Consider the following 21,213-nt stretch of genomic DNA (forward strand, 5'->3'; position numbering starts at 1 on the left):
CAGATGAAATTAGACTAGATTTATATTTTCATAGCATTTTTATATGCATAGCATTGCAGAAGGACCTTGATATGTTGCACTCATGGACAACAAAGTAGCAAATGAAGTTCAACACTACCAAGTGCCATCTTATGTGAGTCTCCAATCGTCTAAACATCATCAGTCACATGTATCATCACCTTGGTGAAGATCAAGATGTCTTAGATTCTGTCAAGAAATACCCATACCTAGGCCTTACTCTCACATTCAAACTCTTCTAGAAAACACACATTTGTAATGTCATCCTGAAAGCCAACCGAATGTTAGGACTCATCAAGAGAAACCTGGTGGGGGTTCATAAAGCTGTTCTTAAAGTTATGAACGACTTAAGAACGACTGGTGATCAGTTCTGATGTGCTATACTTATCAGAATTTCAATAATTCAGAACAAGAACTGATCACCAATCGTTCTTAAGTCATTCGTAACTTTAAGAACAGACCCCCAAATGCTGCCACCCAAACCTCAAAGAAAAGGCATACATCTCCCTCGTCAGGCCCCACCTGGAATACTGCTCACCTGTCTGGAACCCCCATCATGCAACTACCATCAACTAGGTGGAAGCAATCCAGAGGAGTGCTGCCAGGTTTGTGCAGAATGTGTACCAACGCACAGAGCATAACAGCTATGCTGCAGAGAATGCAGGGGGGGGGGGGGGGGGCACACTACAATCCAGGAGGGAAGCTGCCATCAAGAAAATGATGTACAAAATCACCAATAATCTCATTGCCATCAACAAAGACACCTATCTGAAACCAATGACTGACACCAGATTGCAGAATTACTATCCTTCCAAGTAGTGCTCTACCAACCTTTGACAACTCATTCCACATCATAACCAGAACTTCATTCAGAATCAGAAGAATTGGACTTCGTGGTTTGCTGAGTAAATTTACCGACGTAGAAATGGTTTTCTAGATGTAGATGTAGATATATAGCCACCACAGGGTTCATTTGTATACCCTAACTGTACTCTCTCGTCTATAGATTGTAGGCAGTATTTACATGGCTATGCCAATATACTAATTAATTGCTACGCATATGGCTATGCGTATAATACCTGCGAGCGGGCTGATGGGTAAAGCCAACAAAATCATCAAGGTGTGGGACTGTTATCGACGCAAAGGGCGTCTACCAACTATTTTTCGAGCATTAGCTGAGATCGAATAAAGGATTTCCCTCAGCTTTTGTTTTCTTTAGACTGATGAGAAATAATGAACACTCAAAAACACGACATAGAGTAGGCTAAATACGCAGTCAAATAATCCGTAAAAAATATAAGCGGGAATTTTCCCTCGCTGGACACTCACTTTACCAGAAAAAGTCCTCCACGGGGCGTCGCTGAGTGGATGCTGTGTGAGCAAAGGGCTTGCCAGACGCCAGGGTGTGTGCTGCGCTGCTGCTGTGCTGGTTCAACCTGTGTTGGCGGTGGGCTCAGCCATGGGTGTAGGTCGAGGTGGTACACATGTCATGGGGCGAGGGCAAGGACGATCGTGGGGCGAAGGTCGAATACTGGTAGTATGTGAGGTTCCGCTCTAGCGAGGAATACTGAGTTGGCCTAATTCCTAATCACTGATCTCGATGTTTTGCAAGAATTGTTGTTGTTGGTGGTGGTGGTGATGTTGTTATTGTTGTTGTTGTTGTTGTTGTTGTTGTTGTCGTCGTCGTCGTCGTCGTCGTTGTTGTTGTTGTTGGTGGTGGTGGGGGTGGTGTGTGTGTGCGTTCCAGATGATGCGTGGACTGTCTGATTACAATGGTGGACATCATCTAGGTCGGATCTGGATCTGGTGAGATACTGCACAAACTCCACATCAGGGATATAAACGTGCAGGCGTGGTCGAGTGAGCGGAGCGTTTATATTTTGTAATGTGCGTCTTCTACATTGTGTTAAAATTCTTTATTCTTTTATTGCATTCCGCTTTGGTCTGTCCAAATCTTAAAATCTTTGAAAGTTCAATCTTTTATCAAGGAAAATTTACTTCCCTTTAATATGTATTATATGATCTATATGGCACAACTTTTTTTTTTTCTCTGTGTCAGTGATCAATCAACTATGACATCAGAATGACGCCACTTTCTAAAATCAAAATATTGTTAATAATTTAATTTCTTATAAAAAAGTAGGCCTATATGTCATTTGGCGGTGAAATTTGGTATATGTTATGCATATTTCATATTGAGATCTATGTACCATTAAACAGAATTTCTAACTGCTCCAAATAGGCCAGCTACAAATCATTTTGCATGATGATTTCAAACCATTTTGAGCATTTCAGAATCTTACGCGAGTACACGCGTTGGGGCCTATATACGTCCGCGCGCTGGTCATTTTGGACCAATATGCACGCCCATAAAGCATTTTTTTTTTCATGGAATTGGTTTCTTAATATCATTGAGTTATGTTCACCAAATTTCAAGCCTACTCTAGTATTCGGCTTGATTATTATGACGTCATGGGGGACTGTCAAAGTTGAAATTCCGTGCATGCGACAATGGCGATAGGAACCCTATATATCAGTGGAGACGTGCCAAAAAAAAAAAAGGTGTGAATACGGAGTTTTTTATTGTTATTATTTTGGATAGTTGCAACGGTATATTGTTTGGAAGGGCAAGCACAGCTACGAATATATTGCTAAATGGTTTTTGATTTAGAAATGATATACTTCCACTTTTGCACCGATATGCACGCCCATAAAGCATTTTTTTTTTTTCTTCATGGAATTGGTTTCTTATATCATTGAGTTATGTTCACCAAATTTCAAGCCTACTCTAGTATTCGGCTTGATATGACGTCATGGGGGACTGTCAAAGTTGAAATTCCGTGCGTGCGACAATGGCGATAGGAACCCTATATATCAGTGGAGACGTGCCAAAAAAAAAAGAAAAGGTGTGAATACGGAGTTTTTTATTGTTATTATTTTGGATAGTTGCAACGGTATATTGTTTGGAAGGGCAAGCACAGCTATGAATATATTGCTAAATGGTTTTTGATTTAGATATGATATACTTCCACTTTTTTTGTTAGTAATTTGCCGTACCACTTTCATTCCAAGTTTGTTAGGCCTACAATGTTAAAATGAAATATGCGTCTCCATTGTTACCTCCTGTTAATTTTTATTTCCAAGTGCGGAAATGTTACTAAAGGAACAAATTTTGTTACTTTGTACAGCGAAAACCAAATTGAATCGGTGTTTTTGGTATTGTTTTATGATTGAAGTGAATAAATATTTTTGAAAAAAAAAACAACTGTCATCATTGTCATGGTAGTCTTATGATGTAGACTAACGTCTAGACGAGTCTGCCATAGTGCCAATGTATTCAAATTCTATGTATAGACTGTATACGAATTACGTAGGGTAACTTTTTATAAGTAACCAAATAGCTTGCCCGCGCTTGCTTGAAGGAATAATGCTGTATAAATACAGTTGCACAGTTTTTAATGCTGAATTTTGCCGTGATGATAAGAAAAAAGAATGTTGAAGGGGAAGAAAAAGGTTAGGATGGACGATGACCCCCCTAGCTCCCCGTGTTTTTTTTTTTATATATATTCTGCAAGAAAGCTGATGAGTTGCAGATATGATTTGAGGGGTCATTGAGATTGGAAAAGCAACTAAATTCCTGAATGAAATAAAGCCTGTGAAATTTAAACAATCACGTGACGTCATCAAGTCTCAAGTTCAGATAAGAAGTATCCTTATTTTCGTCTAGATTTCAATATGTTGTAGCCTATTCAATTCACTTTTGAAGCATTATTACGGCTTTTCAATTTATTTACGTAATCACCGTGAAAAGTCGATTGAAGTTATAATCCCGTAAAATGCGATCTTTTTTGTTGTATTTTCTCTGTGGTAGCCCATTTTTATGCCATTTGACATAAGTTTATTGCTTGAGCAGGAGCTTTGAAGAAAACCTGAAAGATTTCTCCCGTACCACATATAAATATTATCACCAAGTTTCATACATGATTTCACCATTATCTCTGAAGTACAGCTTTAAACTGTTTAAAATCAAGAACCCCTTATTTGGTCTCTCCATATCCAAACTTTATATGTGGAAAAGCGGCTTGGAGCTTGGCACTTCAAACCAAGAGAAATGCTAGGCATTCAATTGCCATGCTATGAAACCTACGCATAAATTTGTAAAAATCGCGAAGAGATTCTACTCCTTCTCTAAACTTTTCCCTTGTGGGACAAAGAAGATCACAACCGTGTTATTCCGTTTTAACCCATGTTCAATGCCGTCACCAAAGGCGATGGAAAAGGGGGGAGGGGGCGCAGAGGGAGAACTTGCCACCACCCCACCAAAAGAATTTGGAGAGGGGCAAAACGAGTCATTTGCCCTCCCCACCCATTGTGCCCCCTGAAAAGTAAAAAATTAAGTAATTATTTAAAGACCAAAATGAACAATAAAAGTAATTTTCTTGTCCAAAAATTGTTAATTTCATAACTGAAGAAATACAGCACTCGCTCTGCTCGTACTTAGTAAAATGAATAGATTTCATAAGTTATGATCACAGTCCTTCGCAGTGAATTTTTACTACGTTTAATTCCCTAGAAATTCGTTTTCTAATGCTCTCTAAACCCGACTTTTATGCTCTAGTTTTTTTTTTAAGTCCCTACCGTGGGAGGGGGTATCCCCTCCTACATCCTCCCCCGCTCGGTCGCTTCGCTCCCTGGCCGAACATTTCCTCCACACTGTCACATAATGTGCCCTCATCGAGATTTGCTCCCCAAAGCTAAAAGAAATTCGTTTTTAAATGTTCTATAAACGCGACTTTTATACTCTTATTTTTACAAAAAGTCCCCATACCGTGATGGGAGAGGGGTATCCCTCTCCCACACCCTCCCCCATTCGGTCGCTTCGCTCCCTCGCCGAGGCCCATCTGCACTGTCACATAAATAATGTGCCCCCGTAACTTATAATCATAGCCCTTCGCAGTTATTTTTTTTACTATGTTTAATTCCCTAGAAATGTGTTTTTAAATGCTCTATATTCGCGACTTCTATACTCTATTTTTCCAAAAAGTCCCTACCGTGGGGGGGCGGGGGGATTCCACACCCTCCCCCTCCACCCCCGGCTCAGTCGCTTCACCCTCTCGCTCGCCGAGGATCTCACACTGTCACATAAAATAAATGTGCCCCTGTCGACATTTTCCTCCCCCAAAGCTACAAGAAACTGTTTTTAAATGCTCTATAAATGCTCTATAAATGCGACTTTTATACTCTATTTTTACAAAAAAAGTCCCTACCCCTGGGAGGGGGGTATCCCCCTCCCACACCTTCCCTCCGCTCTTTTGCTTCACACTGTTTCATAAAATATGCCAAGGTCCAGATTTTGCCCCACCCCCACCCCCCCCCCAAAAAAAAAAGTGTTCCGGCGCGCTTGGCCGCCACTCATGATTTTTGGGAGTATGTGCGCCCCCCAGGGGGGCATTTCATAAAGCCTTTTGTCAGACAACTTTGTCAGACAAATTTGTTGTCAGCCAATCGGATGCAAGGATTTCTATAGCTTTTAACAATTTGTCAGATGAAATATCCTGACAAAACGCTTCATGAAATGCCCCCTGATCTGCCTCACAGATTATATATAAGACAATGACCCATGTCTCATTTTTATAATGACCAGCCACTCCAGCCACGGAAGATGTGTCCTTATGATGGTAAAACAACCTTTTGTGGAGAGCTCCTTTGTGGGACATTGTACATATACATGTATTTAATTATAATGTTTGATTATTTTATGGTCTGATTTTATGTCAGTGTTGTCTGGGGCGAATTATTGTTTACTAGGGTCTGATTTTTCTCTTCTTTTCTTTTTCTATTAACGACAAATACCTTTCTCCGTCTACAAAAATGTGGGCGATGTACATACATCGACACACAGGGGTGCACGAATAGAAATTTCGCAACGAACAAGGAAGTTTAAAGATCAAAGTTTCTCACCTTGATACGTCGGGGCACCAATCTGACATAATTTGTAAATAACTATAATAATATACTTGAAGATTATACCACATCAATCATATTTGTCGGAATTGAGCGGAAAGTGATAAAATCGGCTTACCAGGATGGTGCAGTTTCAAACATTTTCATGATACACAGCTCAGTGATTTACACTTTCGCAGATATATCTGGACGGGATTTCATTGTGTTTTATATATTTTATCATTAGAATTTCATTTTATTTACGAGCAAAATATAACCGATGCTATGGTAGAATTCAAAACAGCGAATTTTCAGATTGCCTATAGAAAGATGGCGGCTTCCTCAACACAAACAGCCGACAAAGGCACCTGTGGATTCTTTTGCGCATCCATACAAAACTGACAGCTGTTTGAATAATTATATCAATTTGGAACTTCAGCTCTTAAACCTTATCGAAAGTACCTACGTCTATTAAATGCATTGCAATTGCAGGAATCTGATCAGTAACGAAACAGAATTTTACGGAAACATGATTAATGTTTTAATGGCAAATGTCCCTGTCACACTTTGCCGTATAAGGCAAACGCACGCGAAAAGAATGTCCATTTTTGGCATCGATTGATATCCGCTAAAATGCGTTTCTTTGGATGGACGCTTATCTTGCCGTGTTTCCGTCAGAGCGGCCAGAAAACTTTGTACAAAGTTTTTTCCTCGCCAAAAACGGACAGCGCGATCTGACCCTTGTCCGATCGCTACACGTTTTCTTCTATGTGTAAAGTGAGGTATCATAGGAAAGGTGTTATTTTGCCCTAAGTAAGGATGGACTCACTTTGAAGTGTTTCAAATGGCACTTACCAGGTTTGCAATCAAAATATTTAAAGGGACTGTACAGTACTGGTTGAGGTGGGGATTCATGTTTTGAACATTCCTAAGGGAGATAATGAGAAACCTCTTATGAAATATGAAAGAGCATGTAATTTCAAGAAGGATTCAACATTTATTTGATGAAAATTGGTTTTCAAATGGGCGAGATATCCAAAAAAAGTGATACATTGTAATAGTAAAAGGCGGCAGGCCATGCCTTTTATTAGGATTTCTTTGTTTCACCTTGTTTTTGGATATCTCAGCCATTTCCAAACCGATTTTCATCAAATAAACTTTTGATACCCCTTAGAATTGCATGCTCTTTGACATCTCATAGAGTGGTTTCTGAATATCTCGCAAAACATTAAAAGCTAAATCCTCACCTCAACCAGAACTGTACATACCCTTTAAACGCTCTCTGATAATTAAATGTTCTCTTCATGTTAATTGTCACAACTGTTGTAGGTAATTTTATGTACTTGCAACCAGGCTCTTCTGACATAAAAACCCTTTGAATACAATGAAGCACACAAAAACATTTAATATATTTGTACGTTTGCTGTTTTTATTGTGATCCCAAAAATTTGTTGCATAAGATCTTTGTAATCTAAAATCAATAACATTTCTCTTCATCTTTTCATCTATTATTGATTTGCTGCTGCACTTACAGTAAGACAAGAACATAAAGAACAATATACAACACTATCAAATTTTATGGAAATAGCTTTGACAGAGAAAGACAGCTTAGTACAAAGACTTAGTGAAGGCTGCAAACAATAGAAATACAAATTGTATAAATATGAATTATTAGTACATGCACTTTCTTGTTGTACAAGTTGAAAGTAAAATTACTGTGACATCAAAATTTGCCATGCTTCATGTCTGTGCGATTGCTGAGCAACGCCAAAGAGTAAGACTGAATCACCACTCCGGCACGTTAATGAAAGACAAACAATGTGGAATACACACAATAGGAAACTATACAAAGAACTATGGTTGTATTTGTGTGACCAGCACGAATTTACTATGCATCTGCAGATTATTGCAATCTACCTCTACACAAATATAGCATCTATCTTTATCCACTCTCATGGAATGTAATCTATCTTTATCCATTGTCACTGAATGTAATATATCTCCTCATCCACACATCCAAGTCTTCACTCTTTCTTTGCATAAAAGTTTTGTTTTTCTTTGGATTCCATCTCATGATGAGGAAGATGAAAGGATTACAACAGGTAGTACAATGTGCTTGAATTGTAAACGAAGTACTGATATGAAATGAAAGCCCATGTCATCTTTCTGTTATCACAGAGATTTGTGGCAGTTGTGCACATCCTACACTGTTAAATAATCTTGTGACACATGCCATAAATGTACTCTTAATATTCTCACACTGAAAGACTGAGAAAATAAAGCCAATAATTTCTGGTTAAAAGGCACAATACATATATATATATATATATATATATATATATATATATATATATATATATATTTGATAAAAGTCAATTTCTTTGGCATCTTATCTGGAATATACTCTTTGCTTTTATGTGGAAGTGTTCAATAGCCACATGAAGGATCTTTGATACACAAGTCAACTCACACATCTAATTTTTGCATGTGGATCACAGGTCCAACTATAGGTTGTACAGTCCGGAGATGTCATTTGGATACCATCCTGAGTCATGACAGCCCTAAATGTATACAACAGCCCTGAACTTGCAATGCATGAAGCATTTATATAACTGCAATAACTATACTGAAGTGCTGATTGATATATATATCATAAAGTATTTCCACCAACATGACATGATCCTATATCACTTGTCTACTCTAACAACATTAACATATTTCATTAAAAAATAAGTCAGTCATGCTTATAAAAACATAATACGGTAATAATGAAATATATGGTACATCAAATCAAAACATGCTTTATTTGGCATGTAGGCCTACATGGCCCATGACCAAATGGAAATGTTAAATTCTTCACCCCCTGAATACTGGTTCTCCTCTTCCTTCTCCTTCTTCTTCTTCTTCTTCTTCTTCTTCTTCTCCTTCCTTTCTTATAAAGATGTATTTCCAAGCCATCCTCTGCAAGGCAGTGAAATGACTATCAATTATTAAAATACAACCTTCCTCATCAACAACTAATGTTGATATCAATATCAGTGCAAGTAAATTTACATAAAATGCACAATCAATATCCACATTATTTTCCCTGATAGGATCAATTTCTTCCTCCAGTAGCATCAAATGATTGCGGGTCTTAGTCATATCATAAAGAATAATGAAACATATTCACATATGTTACTTTCTTATGAAAGTGGGAGAAAAAGAGAGAAAAAAAGCACTTCTCTTAAAACTTCTTACCAAGTGAATCTACATGTCACTAATGTAAATTCACTGTCTTAATGTCACAACTTGCAATATTTCCTACACATTCATATCTGTTAATATAATACCTACAGGACAGATTGAACACATCAATGATACCAAGTTCTACACAAACATATTACCACAATTAATGATGACAAGAAACAATATCACCAATGATATACTTGAATGTTTATGACATGGCAGTTATAATAACCCTAAGAAGAGCAACTACTTAACCCGTTGAGGACAGGCTGATTTTGCTACAACACGCATTTCCCATTGAAACCTGCCCGAGTATACTCGGGACTCATCTTCAATGGGTTTAAGGACTACATTTTCATGTTACAGGTAAACACATGAATTTTTTTTCAACATTACCATTAAAGAATTTATGCAACAGCCCTTTAATACTTGCTGTCATTCGTGCCCATCCTAGAAGAAATATAAGCAGAGAGGTTATAAAACATACCTCTGCATACCAAAATTAATGTAACATGATATGATAAAAAAAGTTTATGTCAATAATCTCTACATCTTGAAATGACATTGAGGAAAGGATAATTAAGTAATAGTGATTTTGATAGAAGAATATTGAAATAATTGCAATAATTACAATAAATATGAGACTTGAGTATATTGATGCTAAAATAAAATCATTTAACTGTCATGACAAACTCACACAATATGAAAATATAATTATGCTTTTCTTTGTGAGTTCAAATCTTATGCATATTATTAAAGATTTCAGTGCTTACCAAACATTCTTCGATTTCAACATACAATTCATGTAATTCTTTCCTGCTGAAGTGCATTGACTCATTGACTTCATCTAAAACATACAACCCTGCTCAAAATATACCATACATACACAAATTGAAAGCATATCTTCTTATCTACATTAAAAAAGACCCCACAATCATTACAATTGCTTGTACAAGTGTACTTGCATTTTTTTTTTACATATCCTCTTCCACATACTCGTTATGAGGAGGAAAAAAAAAACCCCATCACCATATTCGTTGATAGAAAACTTTTTACAAAATTCAAACAAGCTTGAGCTTTTACACTTGTTTAAGTCAGAAACCACCTTCCTATCCACCTTCCTGTATATTAAAGAAAACTATCTAGATTTAACCATGCTTTCCCCTACTGATAAGTTGTGGTGTCGAAAGCAAACCTCATCTTTAATCTCATCCTTTTTGCAGCACTGAGTGAGCTTTCTTAGACGTCCTCCAATTTTAGCATAATACTTGTGTTTTCCTGTTTCTTCTACGGGGATACAGTCCCATTCTAAACTGCTATTGCATAATGACTATGATTCAAAATGTCCTCGCAAACTCATCGAACGGTGACTTCGTCAAGCGAAAATAAGCCTTCATCTGTTTACAATCCCACAATGCCTAGCAAATCAGAGCTACTTCCTGCACCAAGTGAAAGAGAAAATTTGATTCATTAGTTGATTCAAAGCAGACAGGGTGAAATATATTTCAGTGTTTGGTTTATGAGTCACCCTGCAAATAAAATCTCTGAGACCACAAACCTGTAGAACCACAATCAGAACATCCTGCTAAGTCACTGTGCAAACAAGGCAAAAAAAAAATGAAAAAGAAAATGCTACTGAAGGTACATGATTTCTCATTTGGCATCACATTGTGAGAAGATGATATTGAATACAGACAAATGCCAGGTGTAATACAATATGCCAATGATTACTACTCACATTCGAACATTAACAATTTACTATACAGTAGTATCATTTTGCCTATATTCACTGTCTAGCAATTTACATGTAGCATATTAATACTTTCTAGATGTCAAAATGTCAAAATGAATACTGTGCATCCTTGAAAAAGGACGAGTTGTTCAACTCTCACACTCCACAAGGTGTTCCATCATCAAATTTCAACACAATTACAGCAGTCTTCATTTTAAAATCTCTTCTAAAATACCAACACACAAGTAATATTACAGTGCATGATGTCCATTTTCAATGAGTCTAAAATTTCTTTTCAACATAAAGGAAAGTAAATTAATAGAGAATCTCACAAATGCTCAGCAAATATGAACAGGAATTTTCTACAAAGTCAATACAGACTGCAGCATCGAATTAAATATCCCTAATAGATTGTGATGCTTTATACCTTGAGAGGGCAGGCTCATGAAAGACAAGATTCATTACAATGACTGCTAATATAATACAGGAGTCTGCATATGTCTACTTTGTATGTTCAGTTTTCCACAGAGAATATAACATAATTCAACTTCTATGTTCCTGATTTCTTACTATTCAAAAGATCTCCTTTCATTTACACTACATTTGACAATACACATATATTCCTGTTTAACAATTTGCAAAGAAGTGTTTCCTCATATCTATGCCATAACTTGTTAATGTTTTGAAAACAAAACTGATTTCATGATTACTGTCATATTTCAGACCTCACCTTCAGAACTATAAAACTTTATCTTCCATTCTTTTATTTTCATTAAAAAAAATATATATATCACTTGTGTGCCATTACATGTGTAGTCACATGGTCTCGAACATTCAACTTCAATATAAGCTCAGGTCCTATGGGAAAAAGGTGCATTTCAAACTGCACCACATTGAGAAGAGTACAGTCTGGTGTGATGGACTCTAATTAGAACTGAGTTGAGGTGGGGCGACTGGGTGAGCGCTGGCGTATTGCCGACCGGCGAGTGAAGGTGCTACCACTGGTGTGCTTCAAGGGCTATATCCAGAAGGAAGAAAGTACAAAGACAACTTGAATTAATCATTCATTTGCATAAAGACAACTTGAATTAATCATTCATTTGCATAAAGACAACTTGAATTAATCATTCATTTGCATAAGAGAGCGTAAAAATGGAAGTAAATTGTTTAATTGAGTTTTACCCTTTTTCCCTCATGCACATGATTTTTTGTTCAAACATGAAATAAACAAATCTTATGAAAATATGATATGACAAAAAAATGTTAACATCTAGACATTTCATTCAAGTAAAGACATAAATACTCTCTCATTACACTTTTCATAATGTCTTCTGATTATCAGATGGATAATGCCTTTAATAACTTCAATCTAAAAATAACCATCATTACATGTATCTGCACATTAAATTGTGCAGCCTACTCCTGTATATTTCTTTGCTGTTGCTTTAACCATCAGCTGAAAGATCACCTTTTCTCATTGACTTAACAAATAAAAGAGCGGATCCAGGAATTCCGTAAAGGGGAGGCACCTTTACACGCCCCCCATTTTTTCTTTTTATTTCTTTTGTTTGAACACACACACACAAAAAGAGGGGGTGCGAGCCCGGTGCACCCCCCACTGGATCCGCCATTGCAATATCACTTGTAAATTTACTGGCACTTTCTTGCAATATACAAGTCAAAAGCATGTATAATGATTACAAACATTTAGGATGAAAATCAATAAGACACTGATAGCTTGGTAAATAAAGGTCAACCATCCAGATGCGCCCAGTAATATAGGGATCAACTTACAATGTGATGCCTAGTGAGATGTTTGACATATTCAGTGTATGTTTTGATATGATCAAAGACAGAAATAAACAATGCAGAAATGAGGCATTTCACACCAAAATCCTTCAGACTTAACTTGCGAGAAGAAAGTGAATCCAATATGAAGATTTTTTGAATGCATGTGATGCATCAATGTATGTCTGAAGCAGCATGAATGGTGTTGAAGCATTGTCACGTAATTTGAACAGTGTCACATGGACAAAAATTTCCAATATGTGCTAAAATAAAATTGAAGCCCTGACATAAGCATGCTGAAAACATAATACCAAGCACAGTAACAAATGCTATTACAAATGTGTGTGTGTGTGTGGTTTTTTAAATGCTTTAGTTTATGGCAATGCAATATCATCTTTCACCAAAATCCCAACATAAGATCATGTCTGGGTCTAATAAAGTGGTTAGAATGCTTTAAAATAGAAGGACAATTGATACAATAGACCTACATGTATAGTTCATAAGCAATACAACACAGACAAATAAGCTGACAAACATATGAAAAATCAGTATAAAAGATAAACATGTCAGGATAATTGTGTTGTAAGATAAACATGTCAGGATAATAATTGTATTCTGCATGCCACTTGAAAACATGAAGACGATATAGCATTTGGTTTGTAGATTCACAGATTTTGCTTTATAGATAATTTATAGATATGAGAAATACATACAAGAAACAATGTAATCAGAATGATGCCACACATGGACAATGTTTGGCAACCAACTTGTTTTTGTTTTTGTTTTTTTTTTCCAGACACGTTGGAGAAAAGTCTTATATGGGAAACAATGTACAATGTGTAGCCTCATGGCACATTGGGGATGTGTCAGGAACTTCTGGGGAGGTTGCAGACATGATGAGATGGAAAAATATATCTATTGCATGCAGGAGACAAGATGGAGGGGAGACAGTGTATGATGACTTGGTAGTAGAGGTCAGGTGTAAGTGCCACTCGCAAGGCAAAGTTGATGGTATTGCTGGAGAAGACATCTAACCCCTTACTGTGATGCCCAAGCCATTGATAGCTTTAACTTGCCAGGCTTTTTCATCAGCATTTTATTATCCCACCAAGCTAGACGTCAGTTTGCATGCGCAATCTGGCACAGGAACAACAGTCATTAGGGTAGGTTATCCCTATTCAGTGACAGCGTTTCCAGACATCTGTGCCAAATGGTGTGACATAAAGGGTTACCAAGGTAACCAGGAAGGCTTGGGCTCCTCAAAGGTGGCCAGAGTGGACAAAATCAGTTAAAAAAAAGAAAAAAAAAAACCTGACTGAGAAATTGCCCTACATCAACATAAATAAGTACGGAATTCATCAGTGTTTTAGTACTAGCTATGACAAAAGAAATCATGGACATACATACACTTGTACGCGAGCAATATTTGAACCTATGACCTCCTGATATCCGGTCTGGTGTCTTAACCACTAGAACACTGAGCTTCCACCCGACAGCCACTGCTGGTTCTAACCCTTTTGGCATGCAGCAGGTACTGTGTGATTATTAAAATTCATGGAATTCTTTACGTCGATGTAAGACAATTTATCATACAGTTGCAATAAAAATGACTTGATGGAAGAATTTCATGAATTTGAATAATTATGCAGTACCTGCCGCATGCTACAAGGATTAGAACCAGCAGTGGCTGTTGGGCAGAAGCTCGGTGGTCAAGTGGATAAGACACCTGTCCAGAGATCAGGAGGTTTTAGGTTCGAATCCTGCTTGAATATGTATGGCCAGGAGTTCTTTTGTCATGGCTACTCAGAAGCTCATCATGAAAACCTTTCATCATGTGATTTAGGAAATCCCAGGAAGCCAAGAGAAGAAGAATGCCAATGGAGGAGGTAACAGAAGAGAATCAACTTAATCATGCTCCATAAGATCATGAAGCAAATGGCACATATGCAACCCTGGGCGTGATCAGCCTAACATGTGTGAAAGGTGAGAAGGGTAACATTAATTGCTAAGGAACGATGCCTCAATCAGAGGAGTCTGGAGAAGCTACATGCAAGGTCAAGGCCAAGTCATGACTCTGCCTATTTAGGCAAAGGAGGGTCCTAGATGTTTTATCTCAAAAGGTAATAGCTGCTGGTGCTCTTTAAATATTCCAACAAGGACATGGCAGCTGGTTCCACATGCATGCTTTCTGGACTACTGCAGGGACCTAGATAGGGAGCTAGCATGGTGTAGGATGGATGACAAGTCTTGGCATTGACATTCGAGATGAACAAGTTTGCATCTCATCAGAATGGACTGACGGAATGTGTGGTGGTTCCATTCTATATTACGGGAAAACGAGACCCACTAACTTGTGGATCCTATTGTGCCATTAATTAAGCTACTGGAGCATGCCATGAAGGTCTATGAGAGAGCTAGAGTTCTTGAGAAGAGGATCGGGGAGATAAAATGCAGTTTGGCTTCAAGCCAGGAAAGGAATTTTACTATCAATGCCGTACTGATGTGTCAGATGCAAGAAAAGTTTCTTGCAGAATAGGGGCAGCTACACTGCTGACCTAATGAACATGCTGGTAAAGAAAAAGCTCATATGGGTCTTCATAAAAATTTCATTCACATCCCTGCATAGGATTACATGCTTACATGCTTTATTGAATACCAAACGTGTCTTACTCTAAAGAAATAGTTGTTCTGCTTTCAGCTAAAGCCATCGTATCTCACTTCTCACTCGATGCTTGCAGCACCTGCAGACGAGACGTACAATACAAGAAGACATCTGCTGAAGGACCACAACATTCAATTCATTGCGGTATCAGTGATGCAATGGTAGCTGGTGGTGTTTTACATGAGGGTGAATATGTGTACACTTGTGTATGATAGCCCAAGACCCACATGCATGCTTGGATAAAACAACAAGATGCAATGCAGTCATGTGAAGTGATGGATATATAGCCACTGTACATGAAAGCATTCAGAAAAAAAAGACAAAAAAGACCAGTTTCCAAATGAGATGACGAGATTATGTGATAATATGTACCACTGTGAGGTTTTATATGCAAATGATGTTATTTGACATTTACTATATGAATTCTTGAAAACCTTTGAATGAAATAAGCATGGGCCTTCAAAACAAATCTGGGTGGCAAATAAAGAGGGGCAAAGATTTGGAAGCTGATGTTGGCTTTACACTATTATAATATTCAGTCTTTAGCTATATGCGCACTTCTGTTTACATGCATCCTTCATAGATACATTTCTATTAACATTTTAAGATCCATTTGTAGGAAGCTAATTTGATAATAAGGAATGAAGGGATTTTATTTTTACACATTGTTTCCCACTATGTTTTAATACATACTGACATTCTTTAGATATCAAATCATGATTTAGTCCCGTTTCTATAAGGTTCCTCATCATTGAGTATGGTTCATAGGTACACATTTTTGTATGATACCAATTAAGACTACCTTTATTGCTTTTGAACCTTCAAGCTGAACTTCCCCAAAAAGAGAAAAGAAATGTGCTTGTTTGGATACACATCTGCTTTTTATGATTTTGGGACATGTATAGGAAGGTGTTGGGGTTCAGTGGAATTTGGCCACAGACTCTCAGTTTTGGGCTTCTCAGTTCAAATCTCATTGAAGCAGCAGTAGTGCACTTCATCCTTTACACTACAGGCTAATCCACCATGGGGGACTTTTCTTGTGGTTGATGGCTTAAGAAAATTGGATTACTTCCTGAATGACCACACACTAAAGATTGAAACTCAAACTCAAAACTAAAGTCAAAATGAAAATTTTCCCCTGAAAGTATGTTGTTAAAGTTCACATTGATATAGTTTGGAAGTGAATTTCTATCTACAATGTATCAAAAACAAATGATGGACAATAGAATTGTGGCAATATAGATGCAGGTTAAACATCAAGAATGAAATTCTCCAGGGAAACAAAATGTGTGTATGAAACAATGATATTACTGAACACACATGAAGCTGATATGTCCACTATAGTCATAATAAGAAATAGTGTGATTAGCTGTCTGTGTGCATCAGAACCCTTAAGTTATTTCATTGAAGCCCACCTTCAATTCATTACTTTGCACACATGAAACTGCTTCTTTCCAATCTAAGAATAAATAAACATAAATATGTAAATATATAGAGTATGACCCATCACCATAAGTTGCCTCAATAAAGTCACAGATAAGTTAGTACGTATGATATGTGGAGAACAAACTCGCTGATATGTAAATATAAATCATGCATACAGGATGAAAGGCAGACATTATTTCTGTATTTTGGGGTAGCATGGCTGAACTTACAACTCTGTTATTACTCTTCTCTATGTTTGTGTAGCACAAGATATTGCACGCATGATGGCATGTGAAAATGTGTGTGCTTGTGTGTGTGTTTGTGCGTGTATGTGACAGACAGGGCATATTTTGCACATAACAAATTATACATGGTACAATGTACATGCTTAGACGTATTTTACCATCTCTGAATTTTAACTTTATTACTTAAATTTTGTGTCTGTTGATTCCCCTCCTGAAAAAAAAAAATGAAATACCTTAAATACAGTGAAAAGGTATGTTTGGGTGGATACAGTTATGTTTCTGCATACTATGGAGGATCAACAGCATTGCCATTCAAAAGAAGTCTTTCCTTATCTCTCTGTTTTATAAAGTAATAAAGCTGTAGTTGAGAATATGCAGTAATTATATACGATATTGAAAGCAATTTACAATACCATATTCACATTTGATAAGAATTATTGACTGAATTTGCATAGTGTAGGCTCAGCCACAAGAACAGTATTCTCGCACGGGGAAAAATATCAAATAACACTTCATATAGTATCAAATAGCATACTCTCTGTCATGTAATATTCCAGGCTACAAACACTCTGAAAGCTAATGCATCCTCACTCAATTCTATTTCACCCTGGTCTCGGCCCTAAATGAGGATATGAAAATTTAGGTTTCTACTAATTATGCATTTATCATGCAATCAATCAAATATATATGGACCGTGACGCAAGAAAAGGGCCCTCAGTGACAAAGTTTGACAAAGCAATACACGCACACAAAAAAAAAGAGGTTCAGCTAGATAGCTGCACGCACGTGCATAGATGTATCAAATAGTGGTAGGATTCGAATAAAGCATGCTTACTAGTATTTGAATGTCATAATTGGGGCATTTAGGAGTGGAATTTCAGAAAACGGTTTGCATATCTAGATATGTCAGGGTTCATTCTACAATGTGGCAGTGAAAACTCATTTTCTGTATTTTATGCCCTAAGGGCCCTTTTCTTGCATCACAGCCCACATAGTTCACTCTGGATCACACTTTTTTCACAATATTTTCATCTGTTCTTAAAAAAAGGAAAGGAAAGTAGTACACATTCACCAGTGGGGCATGAAATGTAAGTATGAATATGAATTATTAGAAATGTAACTTTCATGATGGTTGGCTATAAAAGGGTAGCAACTTTTATGTGACAGAAAGTGGACATAAATAACAATGAAATGGGGTCAAGAGGGGCATGAGCTTTTGATCCTAGCAGAATCTTCATCATTTTGCCTCAAACGAAGATTCTGCTAGGATGGAAAGTTCAGTCCCCTTTTGAATCCAGATACAATATAAGTTGACAAGAAGGTCACATTCAGAGTAAAACATGGAAAACACCAATGAAAAATAATTTCTACATCTAAAATGACAAAATATAGAGCACATGCAGTAAATATGGCATCAAAACAGACAAATCTGATCATGTATTTTAAATGACCTTTCTGTCATTATCATTGACATAATAATCCATTAAACACATGTCTAATAACTCAATAAACGAAGACTTTTTTATAATAGACATGAATAAATCCATGTTCTCATAATTTTGTGTGTACAAAGAACATATTCAAACATACCAGACAATGCCAACATACATGTATCACCCTATTTATATGATCAAGAGTGAAGAAAAAAAAAATTGAAATTGAGCAAAACTGTACAAACAAGAGGGCAGGTGAAGCCAACTATAAAATCGAAGTATCACATACATGAACAGGATCTTTAAAGTATGATAACACCATGATTGAACAATTATTTGAAAATTTGGGGGAAAAAGGTTAAGCATTGCCTTTCCCAGAAATGGAGCAAAATTGCATGTTTTTGTATGTCTGCTTGGTCACAAAAACATAACCACACTCAATTTGCATGCAAATGGTGCAAACATTATTGTCTGTAATCATGGGTTTTTTTGAAGCTGCAAAGTAAGATGCCTTCTCGTTGGACTTTCTGCATACAGCAACCAAACCACAACAAACAAAAACACACATCACAGACACAGTACATGCATGTACATATATATAATATGGCACAATGTTCACACATATATAGACAGATTCACACACAAATACATGATTCTTGCATCATCATACACACACCCACATACAGGCAAACAAATGCACATTCAGTGGGGGTTAAAGTCCAATTCCACACAATGTTCAATTTGGCTTTAATAATATAATTTAAAAAAATCAATCAAACAGAACAGTAGAGATCCAATGAAAATGGCACCTAGAATAAGGGGAGGTATGAAATGTAGAAGTTTCACATATTTTCACAAAAGTAGTAATTAGTATGAGTCATTATTATGTGACCGTGCATCACAAAACCAACATAAAGTTGCATGACTCGATTTCATGTGAGGACTCAAAATAGATGATACGGGTCAACCTAGTCAATCTTTGGTTTTTATATGTTCTGAAAGAGCAATACTTCTTCATAATGCTTGAATTTTGCATCATAAAGCGAATGGAAAATTGACTGGTTTTTTTTTTTTTGTAGTTTTTATACATCATTTTTTGTAGAAAAGTGTGATAGGGTATGACTGAGTGACCTCTTTTCATTTCTTAAAAACTCTTTACACACTCTTCACTTTAAACTCATAACTTTTGAAAAGGTTATGCTACTGCATTTAAAGTTGGCAGTAGTCATGAATAGAATGTGCTTAATGAGTGTGACAATTGCATCATAATCTGATTATCTTTCCATTGTGGTTGCTCCAGAGTTTTATGTCCCTTTTGTTTGTATGTTGTTGTTTGTTTTGGAGGGGTCCTATTCATTGCACCAAGCACACACTGGGTGAGATTAAGCACTTGGATAGACCCTCAACTTCAAAGCCTCCTTTCTCAGTAACACTTTTTCAGAGAATGTACTTTCTCTCTGTTATTTATGTAAGTTCGTTAAATCCCCTTGTATTGAGTTACAAATGTATATGCCACTACAAAGCTTAAAGTCTGCTCTTTCAAAGTCTGCCCTGAGCAAAATCCATATCTGGTGAATTCTTGGTTTTGCGATGCAGGGTCACGAATGCAGATAAAGTGGGGTCGTGATGTCACAGTCCCTGACAATTATACAAACCTGCGATAACTTTTGGCTTTTGACATGAGATTAAAACAAACTTGTATTCTTCATATGGAAATTTCGTTGCATAATGCAGCAACGCAGCAATAATGACATTTTTGGGGGAAAGAATTGTAGATACATTCAAGTACCATGAATGAAAAACATGATATTTTTGGCAGATACGAAGATAAGAGCTGTGAGTAGATATTGACCTGAGCTAATTTGCATATCATGTGGTCGGAACCAAAATCACTATTTGATAATCAATGTGTGAAACTTCAACATTCTCTAACTTTTTGACTTCCTAACTGAAGTCCACTTTCCTAGAACATCTCCCATTTATCCAGCCCTGTAGGTTCAAATCTGCTCTATTTCTTATGGTCATTTTGGGCAGTGTGGAGTTGAACTTACCGCCGTGAATCATGTCATGTTTGTGTGGTTTTTTTTTTTTACCTGAGGAGGAGGCGGGGGAAAGTCGTCACCCTGAATGCTGAGATATGACCCTCTGTCGCCCCCTTTCCGGTTTGACGTTGTGGAAGGAGAGTGTGATGGACCACGGGGCCCAGAGGTCAGCCTGCGCTGGAACGACGGGGACTTTGGCCTAGTACTGCCCTGGGTCTCCCGGGCGGCATCTGGCACGAGGTATGGGTCAAACGTTGGCGACGGGACACCACGAGACTGATCATAGGGAATGGAGAATATGAATGAGAGATGATATATAAATGAATACAAAAATGCCATTTCCAGCCTTAAGAGGAAATGCCTAATAAATGGTAGTGTGAGGGAATTTTCATGTCAAAATCATCTGACAGTCCAAATATAACTCCTTCTACAAAATTCCTTATATGTGCATCCAAATACATGTATGCCCTATTTTTGAAGCACACCCATGCAGATAAAAACACCAATTTTTTGCATCGCAGTAAATCTTTCCTTCATTGGATGAATGATACTAGCTGGAGGGCACAGATACTATGCACTCTGAAGTCTACTTTGGAATAGCCTTGAAGCTTCAGAACAACCGTGACACATTCAAAAATGCTGTTGAAACCTTTAGGGGAATCAGATACGTCCCCTTTAGAAAAAAAAAAAATCCCCT

General features: G+C 37.2%; 1 protein-coding gene across 1 annotated transcript in view; it reads right to left on the minus strand.

Moving 5' to 3' along the window:
- Positions 1–11,039: 11,039 nt before the first annotated feature.
- LOC139720365 (myosin-IIIb-like) overlaps positions 11,040–21,213 on the minus strand; it is an 86,176-nt gene continuing 76,002 nt past the window's right edge. Inside the window, exons 29-30 of the mRNA XM_071631733.1 lie at positions 20,568–20,792; positions 11,040–11,939 (exon numbers count right to left, since the gene is read on the minus strand). Of these exons, the coding sequence (XP_071487834.1) occupies positions 11,850–11,939; positions 20,568–20,792 (315 nt within the window). The 3' untranslated portion in view covers positions 11,040–11,849. The remainder of the gene's footprint in view (positions 11,940–20,567; positions 20,793–21,213) is intronic.

Source organism: Diadema antillarum, unplaced genomic scaffold (assembly GCF_040938485.1).
Source record: "Diadema antillarum isolate AM-2024a unplaced genomic scaffold, OU_Dant_1.0 scf00000127, whole genome shotgun sequence".
Classification (NCBI taxonomy): Eukaryota; Metazoa; Echinodermata; class Echinoidea; order Diadematoida; family Diadematidae; genus Diadema; species Diadema antillarum.